Source organism: Mastomys coucha, unplaced genomic scaffold (assembly GCF_008632895.1).
Source record: "Mastomys coucha isolate ucsf_1 unplaced genomic scaffold, UCSF_Mcou_1 pScaffold15, whole genome shotgun sequence".
Lineage (NCBI taxonomy): Eukaryota > Metazoa > Chordata > Mammalia > Rodentia > Muridae > Mastomys > Mastomys coucha.
In genome coordinates, this window is record NW_022196897.1 from 96,377,035 (window position 1) to 96,398,726 (window position 21,692).

Below are 21,692 nucleotides of genomic sequence, written 5' to 3' on the forward strand. Positions count from 1 at the left end.
TCTCTCTCTCTCTCTCTCTCTCTCTCTCTCTCTCTTTCTCTCTCTCTCTCTCTCCCTCTCTCTTGCTCTCTCTTTCTCTTGCTCTCTGTTTGTCTATATGCCTGTTTCTATCTCAAATCTGCAAAACCACTGCTTTAGAGCAAAGCCTACCACTGAATCACCTATTTTTAATAATTGTGTTTGACACTTCAAATATCAAAACACACACATACATGTTGAAAGTTTAAAAACTTTCATTTTAAATCCCCTTTTACCTTTGTCCTTCTAGCCCCTTCCATGTTCTTCCTCTTTCAAATTCATGACCTCGGGCCTCTTTTACTTTAGTTATTTTTGCACACACATGCACAAATACACACAAAAGTTCTAAATATACAGCTAGCTCTGCTCCATTCATATGATGTTACTTACATGCTTATGATTTTTGTCTCCATCTTTTACCTTTTATTTTGTGTTGTTTTCAATGCAGAATACCAAGAGGTTTAACTAACATATTCATAAACTTGTTAAATTTTCTCCTGTGCTCTAATCCCTGTCTTCCACCCTACTCCTGATGGATACCTTCCTCCACAGAAGCCAAATTAGTCTCTCATGTCAAATGTGCTCTAGCACCCACTTCATTTTTCTCCTAGACTGTTTTTGAGGGCCCTTTCCCCTGTGAAAGGACTCAGGTACTCTTCCTAAGTTTATGAATTTCTCTCTCTCTCTCTCTCTCTCTCTCTCTCTCTCTCTCTCTCTCTCTCTCTCTCTCTCTCTCTCCCCCTCCCTCCCTTCCTCACTCTGTGTGTGTTTGTGTGTATGAGTATGTATACACTAGTCCTGACAGTCAAGTACATATATTTTCATATTAATATAAGATAGTTCACATTAAAAGTCCATCAATTAGTGGAATCAATGAATTATAATTACATACAACCCCAATCTACACGACCATTGCTTTAGAGCAAAGCCTACTTTTTTTAATAATTGTGTTTGACCCTTCAAATATCATAACACAGGCATTTAGGCCACAGTTCTCTAGGTTTATGTTTTCATTTGAAGTGACTTAATGTAGACAATATCTTTGGTCTCCTTTATCTCAGGGGAAATCCTGTATTATTTGAATTTGAAAAATTAGTGCGAAAAAAGAATAAGAACTTTGGGATGTTGAATTTGACAATTCTGTTTTTCTGCTTTGTTTTTTCCATTCTCTCTAGACATGTGGTATGAGGAATATGAGGAACCCTGTCAATGCCTTGGGTTTTCTGAATGTGTGTTAGCTATAGGTAGGCAGTTTTACCAGACTCATAACGAGGACAGAAAAGTAGGTAAGATCACTGGGTCATATATTTTAAACTCACCTCATGTAGCTTTCATCAGTTAAACAAGTTGCCTTTAAATATCCATCCCTATTTCTCCTGTATTCTATTTCAAATTTGTTCAGAATCCAGGTGATGAGATGAGAGTCAGAATCTATTGAACCTGTTAAAAATCCCAACACATTCAAAACCTCAAATGATGGTTTCTTAGGAATTTACATTTTCAAGTATAGTCTGAAGCCAGGAGGCTATATGGGGAATCAGGCCCTAGTGGTTTTGAGTTCTAACATGTATCTATATATGTCACATACATGTACATACATGTGTGTATACACATAATAATCTGCTGCAAAATAATCAAGCTTTTTGATTTCTTATAACCTCTCTCCACAGATCCATTCCAGGGTATGAATAAACACTTCATTAATTTGTTACAAAGTGAAGAGGAATGATGTACATAGACTGCCTACCAGGAAACTTGGTACAAATATGCACGTGAAGAATTATTTCCTGCCCCTTTGTGTTAATAACCCACTGAGCAAATAACTGAAGTCAAGGAGAAAAATGGTACTTAGGACCTATGCCATGTTGAATGGTTGAAGCAACACTTTGCAGCAAATGGCCAGTTTTAAATTTTGAAAGGAAAACAACAAAATATATCTTCTTTTGTAACTGAAGTAGACTAGTGAAATGAAAACTGGTGCCAATCTGTCCAGATGGTCTACAATAGCTGATGTGGGTAGACGAAGGGGACCCGGGATTTTTCCAGCCCACTGCTTATTTTCTCCATAATTATAGTAGCCTGTGCCTTCCACAATCTGCTTGAAACTCCAGGAAGAAACCAGATGTTTTCTGTGTTGGAACCCTGACATCTACTGGTTATTTCTAATACTGACCAACATTCTCTTTCTTAAAAATGAAATTCCTCTTTGGTTGGTGGTTGAGACCCTGGGAGCTCTGAGGGTACTAGTTAGTTCATATTGTTGTTCGTCTTAAGGGGCTGCACACCCCTCAGTTCCATTGGTCCTTTCTCTAACTCCTTCACTGGGGACCCTGTACTCAGTTCGATGGATGACCACCAACCAAAGACTGCACATGGAGGGGTCTGATTGTTCAGGCAGCATGTGTATAGTAGAGGATTGCAAATTCGATCATCAATAGGAGGAGAGGACCTCAGCCCTGTGAAGGTTCTTTGCCCCAGTGTAGGGGAATGCCAGGGCCAGAAGGTAGGAGAGGGTGGTGTGGCAGGCATGGGGAAGGGGGAGGCAACAGGGGTTTGTTTTTGTTGTTTTTGTTTGTTTCTTTGTTTTTGGAGGGGAAACTGGGAATGGAGAACTTTACATGTAAATAAAGAAAATATCTAAAAAAAAAAAAAGAAATTCCTCAAAATTGATGATGTTCTGGTTTTTAATAGGTGAATAATATTCCATTGTGTAAATGAACCACAGTTTTTGTGTCCATTCTTAGGTTCAGGTACATCTGGGTTGTTTCCAACTTCTGACTATTACAAATAAAGCTGGTATGAACTTAATACGATACCTGTCCTTGTGGTATGGTGGGGCATCTTTTGGGTATATGCCCAGGAGAAGAATAGCTGGGTCTTCACGTAGAACTATTTCCAATTTTCTAAAGAACTGCCAGATTTATTTCCAGAGTAGTTGGACCAGCTTGCAATCCCACCAGCAATAGAGTAGTATATCTCTTTCTCCTCATCCTCACCAACATGTGATGTCACTTGAGTTTTTAATCTTAGTCATTCTGATTGGTGTAAGGTGGAATCTCAGGGTTATTTTGATTTACATTTCCCTGATGACTAAGGACTTTCAATATTTCTTTAAGTCCTTCTCATCCACGGGAGATTCTTCTTTTGTGAATTTCCTGTTTAGCTTATTTTTAAAATTGGGTTATTTGTATTTTGGAGGCTAACTTCTTGAGTTCTTCATATATTTAGGATATTAGCCCTTAGTCGAATGTAGGGTTAATGAAATTTTTTTTCCCTGATCTATAGGTTGCTGATTTGTCCTATATCCTCACGCATGAGGAAACCCAGACCCAAGAGGACATGCATGGCATGTACTCACTGATGAGTGGATATTAGGAAAAAGTACAGAATACCTAGGATACAATCCACAGACCAGCACAAGTTTAACAAGCAGGAAGGCCCAAGTGAGGATGCTTCAATCCCACTTACAAAGAGGAACAAAGTAATCACTGGACGGAGGGATGAACCATGGTGGGAGACTGGAGGGGAAGGAGAAAGGGGGAAAAGGACCAGGTATGGTGGGGGAGAGAATCCTAGAGGGCCAGGAAAATGAATGGAAATATGTGGCCTCTGGCATGGGAGGTGGGGGTACTCACTAGAAAATGCCAGAGACCCTAAGGACTCAATGGGGATCACCTTAGCCCAAATGCTCAACAATGGGGAGAGGAAACTCAAAGAGTCTACCTCCAAAAGATAGGGCCTCAGGCAGAGTGACAAGGTTACCAACCCACAGTCAAAATTTCTGACCCAGAATTGTTCCTGTCTAAAAGATGTGCAGGGACAAAATGGAGAAGAGATTGGAGGAAAAGTGGTTCAGCAACCAGCCCAACTTGCGATACATCTCATGGAAATGGGGCACCAAGGCCTGACATTATTACTGTTGTTATGGTGTGCTTACAGACAGAAGCCTATCAAAGCTGTCATCTGAGAGGCCCTACCAGCAACTTACTGAGACAGATGCAGATACTTTCACTCAACCATTGGACTGAAGTTGGGACCATTTTGGTTGAATTAGGGGAAACATTGAAGAATCTGAAGGGAAGGGAAACCCCATAGGAAGACCATTAGTCTCAACTAACCTAAACCCCTAGGAACTCCCAGAGACTGAGCCACCAACCAGGCAGCATACAAGGGTTGGTCCAAGGCCCCACTGGAACATATGTAAGAAGAGGATTGCCTGGTCTGGCCTCAGTGGGAGAATATGTGCCTAATCCTGCAGAGACTTGATGCCCCAGTGAAGGACAATGCCTCGGGAGGCACCCTCTTGGAGATAAAGAGGAGGAGGAATGGGATGAGGAACTGTGGGAGGGAGAATTAGGAGGGGAAAATGGCTAGAATGTAAATAAATAAAATAATTTTAAAGAAATGAAATTCTTCATAAGTGGCAATTTCCAATAATCCTCATGGATATCTTCAAGGTAAAGTCTGAGAGTGGAGAGATGGAAGGTGATATAAATAAAGAATAATTAATAAAAATTTGAAATAAGAAGCACATACTAAGAAGAGAAATATTAATAAACATGGTTAATAGGAATAGTCAGTTCAAAATAGGAATGTATGACAAGTTAAGAAAAGTGGCCAGTCATTTCTCCCTTCAGTTTCTACTGAGTAATATCAGATATTATTTCTTAAATATATTTTAGGAATATGCAAATCAATAACTTTAAACCACATCTAAATTAATAAAACTTGAACAAAATTCTTGATTATGGCTCCTTGGTATCTCTGGAGATGCCCAGTAGAAGTTGTAAGTGATATGTAGTAGCTTAAAGTTCTGAGCTCATGGTGTGCAAGTGCCCCAAGTAAACTTGAGGTTATGTGGCTTAAAAGGTAATATCTCTCATAATCAAAGCTTATTTCCCTCATATACACATTGAGGAGATAAATTTAAAGATCCTACTGGATTTACAAATGTCACTGTTCTCTAAACCAGAGCCTTTGCTACCACTCATCAATTCAAATTACTCACTGCAACCAATTAGTAAAAGTATCTATAGATTTCCACATATGAGAAAATGTTTTGTCACTCATACATAATGACTTACTCTATCCTTTTTCATAATTCCTCACCTCTTTAAAAACTTCAAGTTTCATGATAAAACTAATCATGGTTATAGTGGAGATCAATCTACAAAGCTAGTAGAACCTCATTCTGAAGTCATGTTAATTTGGAGGGAAGTTAGTTCTCTCCTTACACCATATGGAGGTCAAGATTGAACTAAGGTCATCAAATATTCTTACATGCTGAGCCATCTTGCCAACTGTTAGCTTTTATGTTCTGTATTAAAATTATGAATATAAGCATGTTTTTATTGCCAGTAACTTAAAAACATTGTATTTTTAATTAAGCAACTGTCAAAGCAGTAAATGGAAGGATAGGTTTTCTAAGGCCAAGAGTTACCAGAGCATCTCATGCAGAGATTTTACCACTTCAATTTTTAAAATAACTTCATTCTGGGACTCATAAAGCAGTTGCCAACTTGTCAAAATCAGCAGGTTTTTTTAATAAACTCATATTGTAATGAGAACGTATTTACCTCAGGTACCTGTAGCAATTTTTTTTCATAAATCACTGCACATAAAATCAGTGCACATAAAAACAAAAAGGAACAACAACCTTCTTATTTAATGTCAATTATTAAGAATAATATTTTAATTTAACTTATGTGTGTGTGTGTGTGTGTGTGTGTGTGTTTGGGAAGACTGGGTAAGCAAGTTATACGTAGAGCAGAGACTGAAGGAAAGGCCATCCAGAGACTGTCCCATCTGGGGATTCATCACGTATACAGTTACCAAACCCAGACACTATTGTGGATGGCAAGAAGTACCTGCTGAAAGGAGTCTGATATGGCTGTCTCCTGAGAGGCCCTGCCAGAGCTTTACAAATATAGAGATGGATGCTCGCAGCCAACTATTGGACTGAGAATGGGATCCCCAATAGAGGAGTTAGAAAAAGGACCTAAGGAGCTGAAGGGGTTTGTAACCCTGTAGGAAGAACAACAATATCAATCAACCAGAGCTCCCAGGGACTAAGTACACATGGCTCCAGCTGCTTACATTGCAGAGGATGGCCTTGTCATGCGTCAATAGGAAGAGAGGTCCTTTGTCCTATGAAGGCTCGATAGATACACCAGTGTAGGGGAATTGAGGGCAAGGAGGTACGAGTGGGTTGGTGGAGGAGCACCCTCATAGAAGTGGGGGGGATGGGATAGGGGATTTTGGGGGGATCAGGAAAGGGGATAACATTTGAAATGTAAATAAATTATCCAATTAATAAAAAAGGAAAAAAAGGTTAAAAAAGAACCTGCTTTACCTGCTAAAATGGGATCCATTAGTATATTTCTCATCTCAGATTATCAAGGATAATAAAACTATGAAGTAAACGTTCACTTCATCTTAAAGAGAAGTTCAGGAGAAAACATGTGGATGGTATCACTTTTAAGCACTCAAAGACCCTTCTTTGCTGGAGTATTTGTATTTGCCCCCTCCTAGGTCTCCTGGGTATCCATGGCCAGGAGTTTCACCCCATGGCTTTGCAGATATTCAGATTCTTCATAGGAAGGAGTTCCATTGTTTGAGTTCCAGGTTATTCAATGATCAAGACAGTGGTGACAATGTATCCGTGGAAGCACAGATCATCATGGGATTTTGAGGATGAAAGTGTATGGATCCACATAGGGTCTATTCTAAGACGCTTCTAAATCTTAACAATTTTCAGTATTTGACAAACCCTTAGTCTTAGCAGCTAAGAGAACAAAAGGACAATTGATAATGCCAAAGAACATAGAGTCCTGACATTTGACCAACATGGCATCTGTTTTTCAGAGGAAAGCCTACCCTCAACCGCCCCTCAGGGTTATGTGTTGACAACATTTACATTTTCTGAGCATTTGTTCAGATATAGACCTTATGTCAGAACTAATGAACTGAAATTTGTTTTATGAAAATATGTCAAAGTAATTTACGTAACTTAAGGTTTTAGAAAATACCACACTTCACAAATTCTCAGTCTGTTGCACTTTTGGATGAGTTGGGAAACAACAAGAGAAAACAAGACTGATGTCTCATTTTTCCTCCTAAGGGTTCTGACTTGTTTACCTGAGTATCTGGGATTTTGAGAATGTTCCAAATGGTCTTGCCATGTGTCTAGATTTTAGAATCATTGAGCTAAATACTGATGAATCATGTCCACTTTGTAGAGAAGTAAATATGTTTTCACATGTTCTATATGTATAAAAATGTTGAGAGAAATAAAAAACACACCCTTTGATGTTAATAATGTTTTCTTCTTGACTGTGCTATTGCATGTTCTCTGTACCCCTGAACTTTGCTCCATTTCAAGGATGCTCGGGCTTTAGAGGACTCACTCGACTGTCTCCAGATGGAAAGCAGAGCTCCCAGTAGACTAAGCAATTGGCCATCTGTTTGGATTAGCAGGTCCTAAACAAAAAATGGTATTTGCCATGTTTGGAGGCAACAAATAAGAAATCTCAAGGCCTTTCAGAACTCACAGAACCTTTTGTGTCAGATCCCCTGCTGGAAGACCATCCCAAATTAGAAACACATGCTTCACTGAAGAATTATCTGCCAACACCTGAGGGGGTTCCATTTTGAGTGATGAGGGCATCGCACAGACTGTAGGAAGACACTGCAGCTTCTATCCAAGTGAACATGCAAAGGAAAGGGATTTGAAGTACTTCCTCATCTGCTATTTATGCATCACATCAGAAACCCATACTCTCACATAGTGGACATGGCTAAATAAGATTACACATGTAAAGTCACAAGCATGACAACAAGAACTTGTACCTTCTTTATGCTCTTTTAAGAAAAAATAGATTGGGAAGTGATATTTACAAGCTAACTTTTAACTATTTTTTAAAAAGTTGAATGCTCCTTTAAAATAACTACAGCATGGTGAATAAGACACAGCCAATAAATATATGAGTTATTAAAGCAATAATGATGGTCCTATCAAGTTTAAAACATACCTTGCTTATTAAAGTATTTTTATATTGTTCCTCTATCACTATAAAAGTTATTTTGTTGCTAATTGTGAACATTTTGAAATTATTTTTCTTGTATCTTTTTCTCTTCAAAAAGTTTGAAATGTAGATTCTTCTCTAAAACATGTTTAAAATTTTTTAAAACATAAAAAAAAATCTGAACTATACTAGAATAACAACTGTGAGATAAGACAATGAAGGGAAGAGGTATTTCCCACTCTCTTCTTGAGTTGTTTAGGCACAAGAATCCGTCACCCAGGTCCTAGTTTCCATAGAGCACATGTGAATGGCATTCTTATTGCTGTACAGTAAAATGTGCTCCTTCATGATGCTCCATAGCTAATCCATGCCAGGCCCCTAGAGCAGCATGGGTAATAAAACTGTGCCTTCTGGGAAATTAGGAACGTTCCTGACAAGTGAATGTGATCTCAGGACAGTCTAGACGCCCTTCTTGTTCCGAGAGACGGCAGCCTGAAAGCAATAAAGATACTTCACAATTTCACATTCCAGCACTGAAGTGAGTCACTGCACTCAGGGTAGCTGTGACAACTGTGACTCTTCGATTTGGCTAATACCCTTGTGACAATGCAATAGTTCTCTCAATACATGGAGTGAGCTGTCATAGCACTAGAGACATCTCCTGTGGCCTCCAGTCATGTTAGGTTATAAGAGACTTGTGGCCCCAGGGAAAGGAATGTTGGGGAAGCACCTTCTTGGAGAAAAGGGAGTGGGGGGGGGTTGGGGGGAATGTAATGAGGAACTGTGGGAGGGGGGAACGGGACCGGGGAGGGTATGGTTGCAATGTAAATAAATAAAATAATTACTTAAAAAAGGTAACATAATGCCTAAAATGTAAAAAAGTAAATTAATAAATAAAAATAAAACAAAAACAAAAACAAAACAAAAAAACATAAAAAGAGTTAACAACTGGGAAAATCCCCCTTAAGAACAATGTCCTAAGCACAGACATCTCTTGTGTCAAAATGTAGACATTGTGCAAGTCACTGGGAATGAAGCAAAGATTTACTGCTCTCCAAATGGAGTTTACTCTTGAAAAATAGCTGAACTTACTAAAAACAGCAAGCATCCATTGTTTTTACTTATTTTGTTCCCATCACATGCCCTATAGCTCTATGGGAGCTCACTGCCACTGTGAAAATCTGAAGTTGAGCAATTCACCAATGGAACACAGTAAATCTGTAGCCTCCTAAGGACTTATTCCAAGATACTACTCACCATTGAAAGTTTGGTGGCTATTTTAAAGATTCCATTTTTCTCTGTGAGGTTGTCTTCATTTGACTTATAAATCATACAAAGCAAAAGGGGGAATGGTGACAGGGATCTTTTAACAAGCTTATTGTGTTGGTTCATCTGTTTTGCAGCAGTGTCTATTCAACCACTTCCTTCACTTTTTCTTTCATTTGTCATTTAGTCAGTGGCTTATGTGGGTTGTAAGTATATTTTAGAGATGAAATGTATAATTGTTTACAGTTTCGTGTCAGTGAAACTATCAATTCAGGGAAACAGTATTGGGATAAGGTAGCTGTTGTCTGTTAGCCAAGAGCCTAAGACCTTTGTATGTGAAAAGTTGTGATAGGAGATAAGAAAAAAAGATTGCTAATAGCTGAGTTTTGAGTGGCTTATTTAATGATTGCCGTAAAATTATACTTTAGTTTATTAGCAACATAATCCACAATTCAGGCATCTATAGATGGGCATCAAAAGTTTCTTTAATATTACAGATATTGAAGTGTTTCATCATAGTGGGATCTCTCTCTACAAGTCTTATCTACATTTAGACTTTGGAAAGTTGCCTTCAATGGATCTCCCTCTACCCTCTTCTCCCTCCCTCCTCTGCTCCTTCCTCTCTTTCCTGGCTCCCCTCTCCCTTCTCTGGCTCTCACCTTCTGTCTGCATTTCTCTTCTAGCTTCATCAATTTCTATTTTTAATTGAGACCTTATTTTATTTCAAGATATCCAAAAGTATTCCGAGGAAAACAGTCCAACTATGAACAGTTACTTAGTGAAGCTGAGAGACATTTAATTACCATTTGTGTGTGCATAGAATCAAGAAAGAAAAATTAATAATCCCTGCTGTGCAAATTGAAGGACTGCCACTAGAGGGTACAGTTGATTCAGATATGATCAAGTGACACAGCTGCTTTAATTTACACAATGAGCTACAACGATATTCACATCGACAACTGGAGAAACTATTACTGTGAAAGGAAAGGTCAGTGTGCCAAGTGACAGAGGAGACTCCATTTCCACCACTCATGAGCCAACTCAAACAATCCTGCCCATTAAAACCCAAAAGGAAAGGAACATTAAATACATGAAGATTGGTATTTTATTGGAAGATGCTTCCAGAGGGACAACAGTAATAGGAAGAAATCCAGTAAATTATTTTATCTTTAAATCAGAAAAATGTGAGCATACACAGTTGTGCAATATTGACTTTGAAAATTGTGATTTAATCTGTTATATTCCTGTCAAAAAGAGTAGGCTGTTCTTAAAGATTTCAGGAAAGAGCTATAAGTTATGCTGCTTCCATCTGCTACATCTTTCATTTTTTAAATGAATATTTAAACTAAAATAATTACATAACTTTTCTATTCTCTTTCCTACTTCCTACCTGCTCCGTCTCCTTAACTCCGTCGCTAACTAACTGATGGCCTCTTCTTTGGTTTTTGTTTTTGTTAAATCTTGTATTACCACACAAACACATGTAGACCATATAAATATAACCTGCTGAGTAACTTAGTGTGGCTCCTATGTATATGATTTCAGTGCTGCCTGTTTTTGCACAGGATAATTATTTTAGGGATTATTTTGAGGGAGAAGGTATTTTTCCATCTCTAGATAGTCATTCGTTACCTGCAGTCCTTTGTCTAGGAGTTAGACCCAGGGAGATTTCCCCCTTCTGCATTAGCTTGTCAACTGATATTTAGATTGTTTAGATCCTATTTAGGTGGACATACTGTTGTAGCATCATGGTGACAACTTTTCTATCCCTTCCGGGAAATGCAGTCTCACTGGAGACTTCTGAGTCCTCAGCATTTCCAACATTTCTACACTCAATTCTTCAGTGCTCCCTGAGTCTTCTGTGCAGATTTGACATAGATTCGTCAGTTGAAGCTACACTTCTTATGATCTGTTATCTTTGCGTTATGACCAGATGTGATTTTCTGTAATTGTCCTAATTTGCTCTGAAATGAATCTTCATTGATGAGAGGTATGAGCTACACTTATCTGTGGGTATATGGGCAATTTTAGAATGTAGTTAGGAATTATTCTTGTCTAGTAAAGTGGAAGCCCAAGTAGTTGACCAAGATTCTAGTGGCAGGTATGATTTCCCACCCACTTAGCAAACCTTAAGTAAAATTAGTTATGTGTTGGTACCACCTAGATATGAGTGCCAATTTTGAACCTTTAGAGAAATCTTGCTGTACTAGTGATTTCTGAAGGTCATAGGCATCACAGCTGGATAGTGTTACTGATTGTTTTTCTTCCTTGGCAGCTTATGTATACTTTCTGATTTATGAATGTTGGACAACAAGAAAGAGGTTTCTGGGTTAGGTCCATATGAAATCTTCTTAGTTCTGTGTCAAAATATGTTGTATCTTTAATACTAGACATTTACCTTCAATGTCTGAGAGGTAACCAGTGTCTGAGGGCAACATCAATCCAATGTTGTTTGGGAGTCAATAGGACTACCTGGCTAATAACTTGAATGGAGGTTTCTTCTGTCAGGTACTTGAATTTTCGTTAGTCCATGGCTCATGAAGAGAACACTGTCAGCCAAAGTGGTGTAACTCTACTTAAGATGGGCGCACACTCACACACACACACACACACACACACACACACACATACTCATCTAGTGTCTAATTTGTATAATATAATGTGTATAGTTTCTTTGTTTGTTGCCAGAATCAACTTGGGTAATAAAGGGTTTATTACCCCTTATAGGTTAGTGTTCATCCTCAATGGAAGGTAGGGCAGGGCAACAGCAGGAACTTAATGAACTTTCCTTTTGAAATATATAATATAGTGATATTATTTCCCCTTTTTCTTTGTTCCAGCCAAATCCTCTTATATAACTTTCCTTGGTGTCTTTCAAATTCATGGGTACTTTATAAAAATTAATTATTGTTACAAGCATTAAATATGTGTATGTATATACAATTTTTAAAACATATCTATATCATCTATATCCATGTCTATGTCCATATTTATATCTATCTCTAAATAGTACCTGCTCAGCCAGTATAATGTTATTTGTATGTGTGTATTCAAGCCTGACTATTCTTAGTTAAAAACATCACATAAATAATCCTGATAAATGTTTGACTAACTTTTAAACATTCCTCTGAATCTTCACAAGCCAGGTGTCTATCTGGAATGTAAGTGTTGACCAAACATTTTTTGGATATTGATGCCCTCTCTATGTCATTCCTCGGCTAGTGGTTAGATGTCAAGAAGGACACTATAATGACAAGGGCATGCAATGGAGAGCAAGCTAGTGAGCAGCACTCCCCCATGGCTTCCTCCTCAGTCCCTGCTCTGCTTAGTTCTTGCTTTGGCTTCTCTAATTGACAGAATATAATCAGGACATATAAATCAAGTGAATACTTTCCTCCCCAAGTTGTTGTTGATCATGTTCTTTATCATAATTGAAACCAAATGAAAAAAAAATACTATTTTATGCTACTTTTTCGATAGTTATAATCATTTGTCTTACTGGGAAATCATTTTTAATACATTGCTTTCATTTATGGGTGTGTTTGGTTTATGGATGTGTTTGCACAAACTACAAGTTCAGCATTTAGTGTCAAAAGAAAACCAGGCACTTAATGTTTGTTTTAAAAATGCAGTGAAAAAAGCAAAGTCTTCCAAATATTATTTTAGAGTTTTGGTATCCTCTAAAGAATCATATTTTACTCTTATGAGACTGTAATCATGAAATACTCCAGCATATAAATGAAATATAGTGTTATTCTTCTCTATTTTTTCTTAGTTGATTTGACCATTCCCATTAAATAAAACATTTTTGGTACATTGTATTTCATTTCAGTAGCCTGCATCTAAATGTGTCCTTTTAAATTAAATAGAGATTTATACTTTTTTATGCTGACAAATCTCAAAACTGGCATGAATAAAGCTTAAAATAGAAAGTATTATGATAAAGTTAATTACTCATCCATTGGTGATGATATGAACAGGAAAATATAGATCAGGAAATTTTCAAATCAATTCTTCGGCATTTATATTACAGGACTAATGCTTTTTATAAATAATAACTTAAATCATATTCCTTTAATATAAATTACCTTCTCTTCTTTCTTCTCCACCCTTCTTTCCTAAATATGGCTGACAGTTTAATTTTTTGGCTTAATATCTACATAAATAAAGCAAGTCAAGGAAAGAACACAAGTAGAAACAAACAAATTTTCTTAGCCATCATTTTCTGTTGGTGCATCATTCTCATTCCTATGACAGACTACAGAAGTAAATAGGACCATGGAGAAATCCTGTGAGTCAAATGAGCTAGGAAATATATCTTAGTTTACTACAGCTATCACTGTAACAGCAATGGACGGCACCTTGAGTTGATGTGACAGTAGTCATTGCCTTCTGATCATAACAACCTTCAGTAATTTAGATGATATATCTAATAGCCAAGAAAGACTACTTTTCCTCTCAGTGTTCCTTAGTTGCCTGAAGTTCTTTGTGTAGACTAAGACCTTCTGAGATTTCCCTCATCTACCTTAGCATGTCCATAGTAGTTTTCTGTTTAGGCAAAAGCATCTAATTGTTTATCCAATGTAGATTGGTCAACCCTGAAAATATAGAAGTACAAGTAACATTATAAATGAGTAGGTTGTACTCATGTTTAGAAGTTTGTGTGTATGTGTATGTGTGTGGGGGTGGTGTTTGTGTAACAATAATTAATGAAGTAATGGCTGTGAATTTAAAAAAGTGCAGGGAGGGTATGTGGAGAGTTGAGAAGGGAAGGGAAGGTGGAGATTATGTAATTATAATCTGAAAAGGTAAAAGAAAAATATTCAGTGAGAGAAAGACAGACAGAAGGATAGAGAGCACTGAGATGACATAATATCAAGGCATTCACACATTATAGTTCAGCCATCTAATTAGTTGTTTGCTATTTGCAAACTTGTTTCCTATTCTTCTAAACAAGAATCTAAATTCACATACAAAGACCCATCTAAATGATAATCATAAAAAGCACTACAGTTAATATCTCTAGGAGAAAAAGAAACATGCCAAGACCTAATCAGTAATTTCTCTTTCTTCAGATAGCATCAGAATATGAATCAAATAGATGGGCCACTTCAGGATCCATCCTGGGATATCCAGCCATCAGTGATGGGCCACTTCAGGATCTATCAGGAGACATCCAGTCATCTGTGACTAAAATAGAGTCTTAAATTTTCCTAATATTACAGTGCTTCTCATCTGTGACTAAAATAGAGTCTTAAATTTTCCTAATATTACAGTGCTTATCCGTGATTTTATGAAACAAAGTTTCAATGTGGAATGTATGAATAAAGATTGTTTATGATTTGAAAACCATTTGGAACATAATGTCAAATTACATTCATTCACCCTCTTCCTGATTAGCCTATATTAGCAAATTTTCCTGAATAGTTGTTTATAATTTCAGGTCTAAGTTCTAAGTAAACATATTGGTGTCTGAGGAGAATGAGTAATCACAAAATGTAGCTGTATTCTCTTATATTACAACCCACTTAGAATATGCACTGGGATGAAAAGGACACCGATTGGCTACAGTTGTTCTTAAACCTTTTACATTTAAGAGAAGTCTTGAAACTTGCTCCACTTACAGCAATTAAAAATCACTCTAGTACATTTGAACTCTATACTATATATGAGAATACACCCAATGCTTTAGAGAAATTCTCATCCTTGTTTCCAGGAAAAAGCCTTATGAAGTAAGAGTGTGGCTAGATTTTTATCATTCTAAGAATTCCACAATAAACATTTATCGTAAATATACTTTTCTTTCTTTCACAGATACATGAAATAACCAAAATCTGCCTCATTTACAAAAATCTTGTCAAGAGGGAAATATGACATGAGGAAATGCTTGAAGGAAAATATCTCTGCATCTACACATTTAATCTGTGTGGTTTCATGTTTGGATATTAATGTATAATTGTGGGTTGTTCTAAAGCTCACATGTAGAGGTCTACAGGCAACTGAGGTGGTTATCAGTCCTTGCCTTCATTTTAATATAAGGTCTTTTGTTTTGCTACTGTGAATGCAGAGCTAGCTGGGTGTCAGTCTTTGGGAATTCTGTCCCAACTGCCATCTCTCCATAAGAGCACTGGAATTACAAACAAGTGGTTCTCTGGCTTGCCTAATATGATTCTAAGGATTCAAATTCAGGCCAACTGCTTGTGTAGAATGGACTATTACTCACTCAGCCGTGTCTTGTCCATGAGTATGTGTCTATATTTTTTTTGTCTGTAGCTGTATCTATATAGTTATCTATATCTATTTCTGTACAATCTATTGAACTTCACTCAGGTGACACACCATAATATAATGGCCAAACTTCCTTTAGCATTTGGTTGTAGGTACCAGAAAAGAACATATTATCTTATCACTCTGAATGGATGCATTCAATTCAATTCTCAACAGAACATTTTCTTCAGGCAATTAACAAATTGATGTTTGTTGGGAGTTCATTTCACTTTACATTTACAGCATCACTTTGGCATTAACATTTTATTTTACCACAGCACCCAGTGTATGCATATTATATAAGCTAAGATTGCTCTTAAGAGAGAATGAGTTTAAGAGCTGTAGGGAGAGCCATTAAGAGATGTGTTGGATTTTAAAATGCAGAGAAAGTGAAGGGTTTTATCTGTTGACACAGTGTTTTAAAGTAGTATTAATTGCAAATAATTTGGAAATATTTCAGTTCTATTGTTTTCTGTTGATTTCTCTCTGGAAAAGAGAAGTAATCCATACCTCTGATAAGATGAAATTTCATTCTTTGCTGAAAGACATTAAACAAAAAATGAAATATAAAACCTAAATATGACATAATGGCTTATAGTTAACATGTAAATAGAAAATAGAAATGCTCTCTGGCTAATGTCTCAATGGATGTCTATAAATCATTCATGTGTTTATATAAAATCTTAATAGCCAAAGCACAATGGCTGAGCATATCTATTTCCATCAAAAATCATCTAGAGAAAATTATCTATTATTTAAATATTATTGCAGACAGTTCTTCCTGCTTAGCCAGTTACATCTGCTACCAGCGCAACTGTTTTTCAGACTTTTGAGTAGTTAAATATGAATAATGCAATATGAAGAAAATGCAAATTTCTATGTTCTTCCAGAGATCATGCATTATATGTGCTCTAAAATCTGATCTCAAAATGTTCAGATGATGACTATGAACTGTTGACTTGATGAATGCTATCCAGGGGCCATGCTGTGTCTGAGAGAACGCCAAATCAGGCACAGATTCAATAAAAATAGATAAGTGATGCCCTATGGTTCTCAGAAAGTTAGGACTCCTGAATACTTCTTTCTAAACAAAAAGTTGTTCATGCAGTGGCTTCTACTCTTAAGTAAGGCATTATCTTCTGAGCTTCAATTACTTTAACGTGCAATTTCTTTTTTTATTAGATATTTTCTTTATTTACATGTCATATTTCCCAGTTTCCCCTCCAAAACAACAACAACAACAAAAAAAACCAAAACAAAAAACGACAAGAACAAACCCTATTCCCTGCCCCCTCCCCCTGCTCGCCACCCCACCCTCACCTGCTTCCTGGCCCTGGCATTTCCCTACACTGGAGCACAGAATGTTCACAGGGCCAAGGGCCTCTCCTCCGATTGATGACCAACTTGGCCATCCTCTACAATTCACATGCTGCCAGAGCATTCAGTCCCAACATGTTTATTCCTTGGTTGATGGTTTAGTCCCTGGGAGCTCTGAGGGTACTAATTAGTTCATATTGTTGTTCATCCTAAGAGCATTCAAGGGTCATAGACCAGAGTTCATACTTTGGATTTATTTCTTTATATTCTTCAAAACTTTGATTGAATCAAAGAGTTATATTTAGACTTTGTTCCAGGTTTCTGGCATGTAAATGGTCAGTGTTTCCTGAGGAGTAGCATGCTGCTCTCAAGAGCTATCATTATGTCCCTAGACAGCTTCAAGATAGGGACTGCTTTCCAGAATCGAAGGAAGCCAAGATTGCAAGCTTTCATCAACTATGGAGAGAGGGGAAGCTGAAGCTGTGTGAATGCAACATATGTACATTGAAATATCTAGAAAAGCAGGAACTTCTTAGTGAGAAATTTCCCTCACATGCTAGATTGGAGTAATGTATGTTAACTCTATGAAGACTAAGAATTATGATATAGGTCTTTCAACCTAGAGTCTGTCCATTCTTATTTTCAATAGTAAAGTCTAATAAAAGTATCTTTAACAGATTATTTGAGTTCTCCTAGAACGTATTGAAATTTGGGAAGAGAAATATAAGAACTTCCACTTTGTACCAATATGGATAAAATTGTAAGTAATTTGAGGATTCAGTATTTGCCTCCTGAAATGGAAAAGTTCCTAGGGAACCAAAACTTCAAATCTATGGTTTCACACTAACTCTAGGTAGTTAGTTTTATAGTAAAATTACATTCTTCCTTACCTAATTGGTCTCAGAGAGTTGAAAATTTGATATAAGAAAAATAGCATGTATTTGATATTAAGGGGAAAATGACTTCAGTGTTTTTCTCTAAGTATATTGAAACTAGAATTAGTTATTGCAAAGGATACTTTATGAACTCTAAGCCACATATGTCCATGAGCAAATTAACAAAATGTAAATCTATGTTGAAATACAATAGTTGATTATAGCAACATTTAATAAGTATACTTCACAGCATTTTAAGAAGTTAGATTAGAATGTCAACTTTCTGGCTAAGCAGTTACAAAGGATTATCTTTGTCAATATTCTCACTGTCACCAGAGTGCTGTGAAAATTATTACCGGGGTAGCTGGTGCTTGAGTAGTGCTGAGTCAGAGTATTAGAATTCACAAAAAAAGTCATGGGTAAAAAGCTTTAAGAATACCTTATAAACTTTATTTTCATGTGGTAAACAAATGTCTTTATTGATATACATCTTTATGTTTAAGTTTTAATTAGTGTTCTTCATCAGTATTATGATGGTAAAGCTTTTATAAGGATTTAAAAAATGTGGTGAGATTTGAGGTCAATTTAATCCAGACAAGGAAAATCACTAAGCTGGAAGGTCACAGCCTTGACTGATATAATGGACATCCTGTGGTAACAATAGAAAACTTCTGACTTACTTTTAAAATCCCTAAGCTACTTCTACTTCTTTAAAGTTACAAAATGTATTTGTAAGTCATATAATTAAAGTCTTTCTTGAATAATTTTGGGAAATAGCCTATGTACAAAGGTTCTGCTATTGTAAATACATGGAATTCTAGTTTAAGTTAATGAAATGAACATAAATCTATGATGCTTAATGAATTCTATTTTAAGTATATTTGAATCTGCTAATAAATCACAGGGATAAGGTAAAATGTCCCTGACAGGAAATCATTGTGAAACAGAATTTTACTAAGTAACTCAGAATGACCTCAAAGTTTCCATGATTCTCCCTCATCATCCTCAAAGGTGCTAGGAGAATAAGCTTGAATCCCTGTGGCTTGTTCATTCAAAAACTTTTAACCATTTAATTGTTATACCAGTTAAGTGATGTATATGATGCACACCCTGCTTAAAATGTTGCTTTTCACACTGCATGTTAAATTACTAGCCTTGGAACACATCTCTTTCAGAAGCCAAAAAGTGAACGAAAGACTAAATTATATTTAATTCCTTGAAATCCACCTGAAAGTTGCTATTCCTAATGTGGACCATTTATATGAATATCTATATATGTGACATATATTTTGTTTAAATATCAACTCATTTACTCTAATTTGATATCTGTTGTCATCAGGTTGTCTTAATATAACATGTATACACATATTTTATAGTTATAATATCAGTCTGTGTGATAGATATATTATAAAGGAAAGTATTGGCTGTCTGTTAATAGAAATTAATAACAATAATAATAATAATGACAATAATAATAAAAGAAGGACAAAGCCTCAGAAGTCTCCTAATCGGAAACATCGAGGGCCTTGCAAAGGTTTAAATTCCAAATATTAGGTCAGTGTAAGTACAATAAGGTTGGTGTAAATACTACAGGAGCTCAGAAAAAAGAGAGGATAATCCTTAAAACTATGCCCATTTATGCTCACACATGTCTACTTCAAAGTCTGAAAGTTTTCCATTTCTATAGCAGCCAATAATTGAAAAACCCTGGAACTTATAGATATCACTATCTTCAAGGAAAAATGAATGATAGCTGTATAATAAATTAATGTAAAATATTAAAGATGATTAGTTTTATGGGAGAAAACTTGTTTTTATTTATGTGCATTTGATTATTTTCTTTTTTATTAATTATTTTATTCATTTATATTTCAAATGATATCTCCCTTCTTAGTTATACCTCTGTAAACCCCCTACCCCAACCCTCTTCCACCCATCCACTCTAGCCTCACCCATCTAGCATCCACTATGCTGGAGCATCAAGCCTCCACAGAACCAAGGGCCTTCCCTCCCATTGATATCAGATAAGGGTGTCCTCTGCTACATATTTATCTGGCATCATGGCTCCCTCTTTGGTTGGTTGTTTAGACCCTGGGAGCTCTGGATGGTCCAATTAGTTGACATTGTTCTTCTTATGGGGTTGTAATCTCTTTCATACACACACACACACACACACATATACATACATACATACATACATACATACATACATACATACGTACATATATACATATGTACATATACACATATATACATATACACACATATTTTCAGGGCAGACTGTTCAGTGTTAGACAATAAAGATGCAATAACAAGGAGAAAAGTGGTCATGAATTTGAAGGAGAGTAGAGAGGACCTATGAGAAGGTTTGGAGAGAACCAAAGGAATGGATAATGATGTAATTACATTAGAGTCTCAAACATTTAGAACACAGATTGTAAGAGCAAAATTCTCTGAAAATGTTGGACCAAGTTTAAAAATCAAATCAAATCAAACAAACAAACAAACAAACAAAAACAACCTGTGAGCTGCATAAACAATTCTCCATATCCTTGGTTTGTTTTCCCTTCTGGTATCTGTCAACTTCGATGCACTTACTCTATTTCACAGGTTATGATAAATTATAACCTACCGGAGTAGCCACCTATTCTTAAAGAGAATATAAAATACAGCATCCTTTATGTAAATATGAATTGACTCAGGGATTGAAGGGTTGAATGAAAGATGCTGTTTCTTACTGTCTTCAGCTTAGGTATAAATCCTTGATTCTATCAGTCATAGAGAATTAAGAATTGATAGGCCAGAACATCCAGAGAGCACAGTTTATATATCCTGTTTAAATTTTTCTAAATCCACCAATTTCTTGACACTTCACTCTTAAGCAGGTCTCCATACACATTCTTCCGTCCTTTTCAAAATATGCTCTTATGTGTTGCAGAAAAAAGAAATAGAACAAACTAAATTGACATTAGTTGCACAACTATAATTTAGATGACATCAGCAGTTATGTATTACACACCTTCTGTTAAGCATGCACAGGGATAACTTAACATGTCAAATGCAGCAATCTCAAGTTTGACTTACCTGTGGTGTCAAAAACAGAGTGCTGGAGCTCCCACTGACTGGAGTCATTAGAGAGCTCAGTCAGACTGGTTAAAGTATTATCAGTGTTGGAAACCCGCTCACCACGTCGGAAGACTTTGGGGGAAAGATTATGCAGCTCGAAATTTTCAGATGACATTGCAAACGTTTCAAGGAGCTGTACAAAGCAAGGCCACAGTACTTCAATTTTAAAAATAAGTAGAAAGACTAAAAATCAACGTTCTAGCCAAGTCACTTGACTTTCTTGCAGCTCTGTTTATTTGGAAATCTAAGAGAAATAAAACCTATGAGGCTGACAAAGGCTTTTATACTCTTGTCTTTCCTAGGCAAGTAACTTCCACAGGATGGATGGCTTTTAGAATTGCTTTCCTTCAATATATCTTGTGCTTTTAAAAGATAGCAGCACTCAAACCCTCTCAAGAGAGGCTGCAGTGGAAATAAAATTGGATAAGCGGAGCAGTCTACAAAGCTGCAGGGAAAGATGCTGCATTTATGTTGTTTTGTTCTTCAAGACAGGTTCTCTATTTGAAGTTCAGGCTAGCCCAAGTCTCAGTATATAGAGCAGACTGGTCTCAAACTTTTGGCAATCCTCAGCCTCTGACAACAGAATTCTGGAGTTGCAGGTATGTGACACCACAAATTACCCCAGATGCTTTCATCAAGTTGTCCCTGGAATCTTTCACTCACATTTCTGAAAAGAAGAGATAGGATCAGCAGTATGACCATTCAAAGGTTCTATGCCCCAGTGTAGGGGAATGCCAGGACCAGGAAGAGGGCGTAGGTGGGTTGGTGAGCAGGAGGAGGGGGGAAGAGACAGAGTATT

General features: G+C 36.7%; 1 protein-coding gene across 1 annotated transcript in view; it reads right to left on the minus strand.

The window, feature by feature from the left end:
* The window catches only part of Ano3 (anoctamin 3), a 337,010-nt gene extending 316,002 nt beyond the window's left edge, over positions 1-21,008 (minus strand). The window contains exon 1 of the mRNA XM_031371327.1: positions 20,852-21,008. Within this exon, the coding sequence (XP_031227187.1) occupies positions 20,852-21,008 (157 nt within the window). The remainder of the gene's footprint in view (positions 1-20,851) is intronic.
* Between the last annotated feature and the right edge of the window lie 684 nt (positions 21,009-21,692).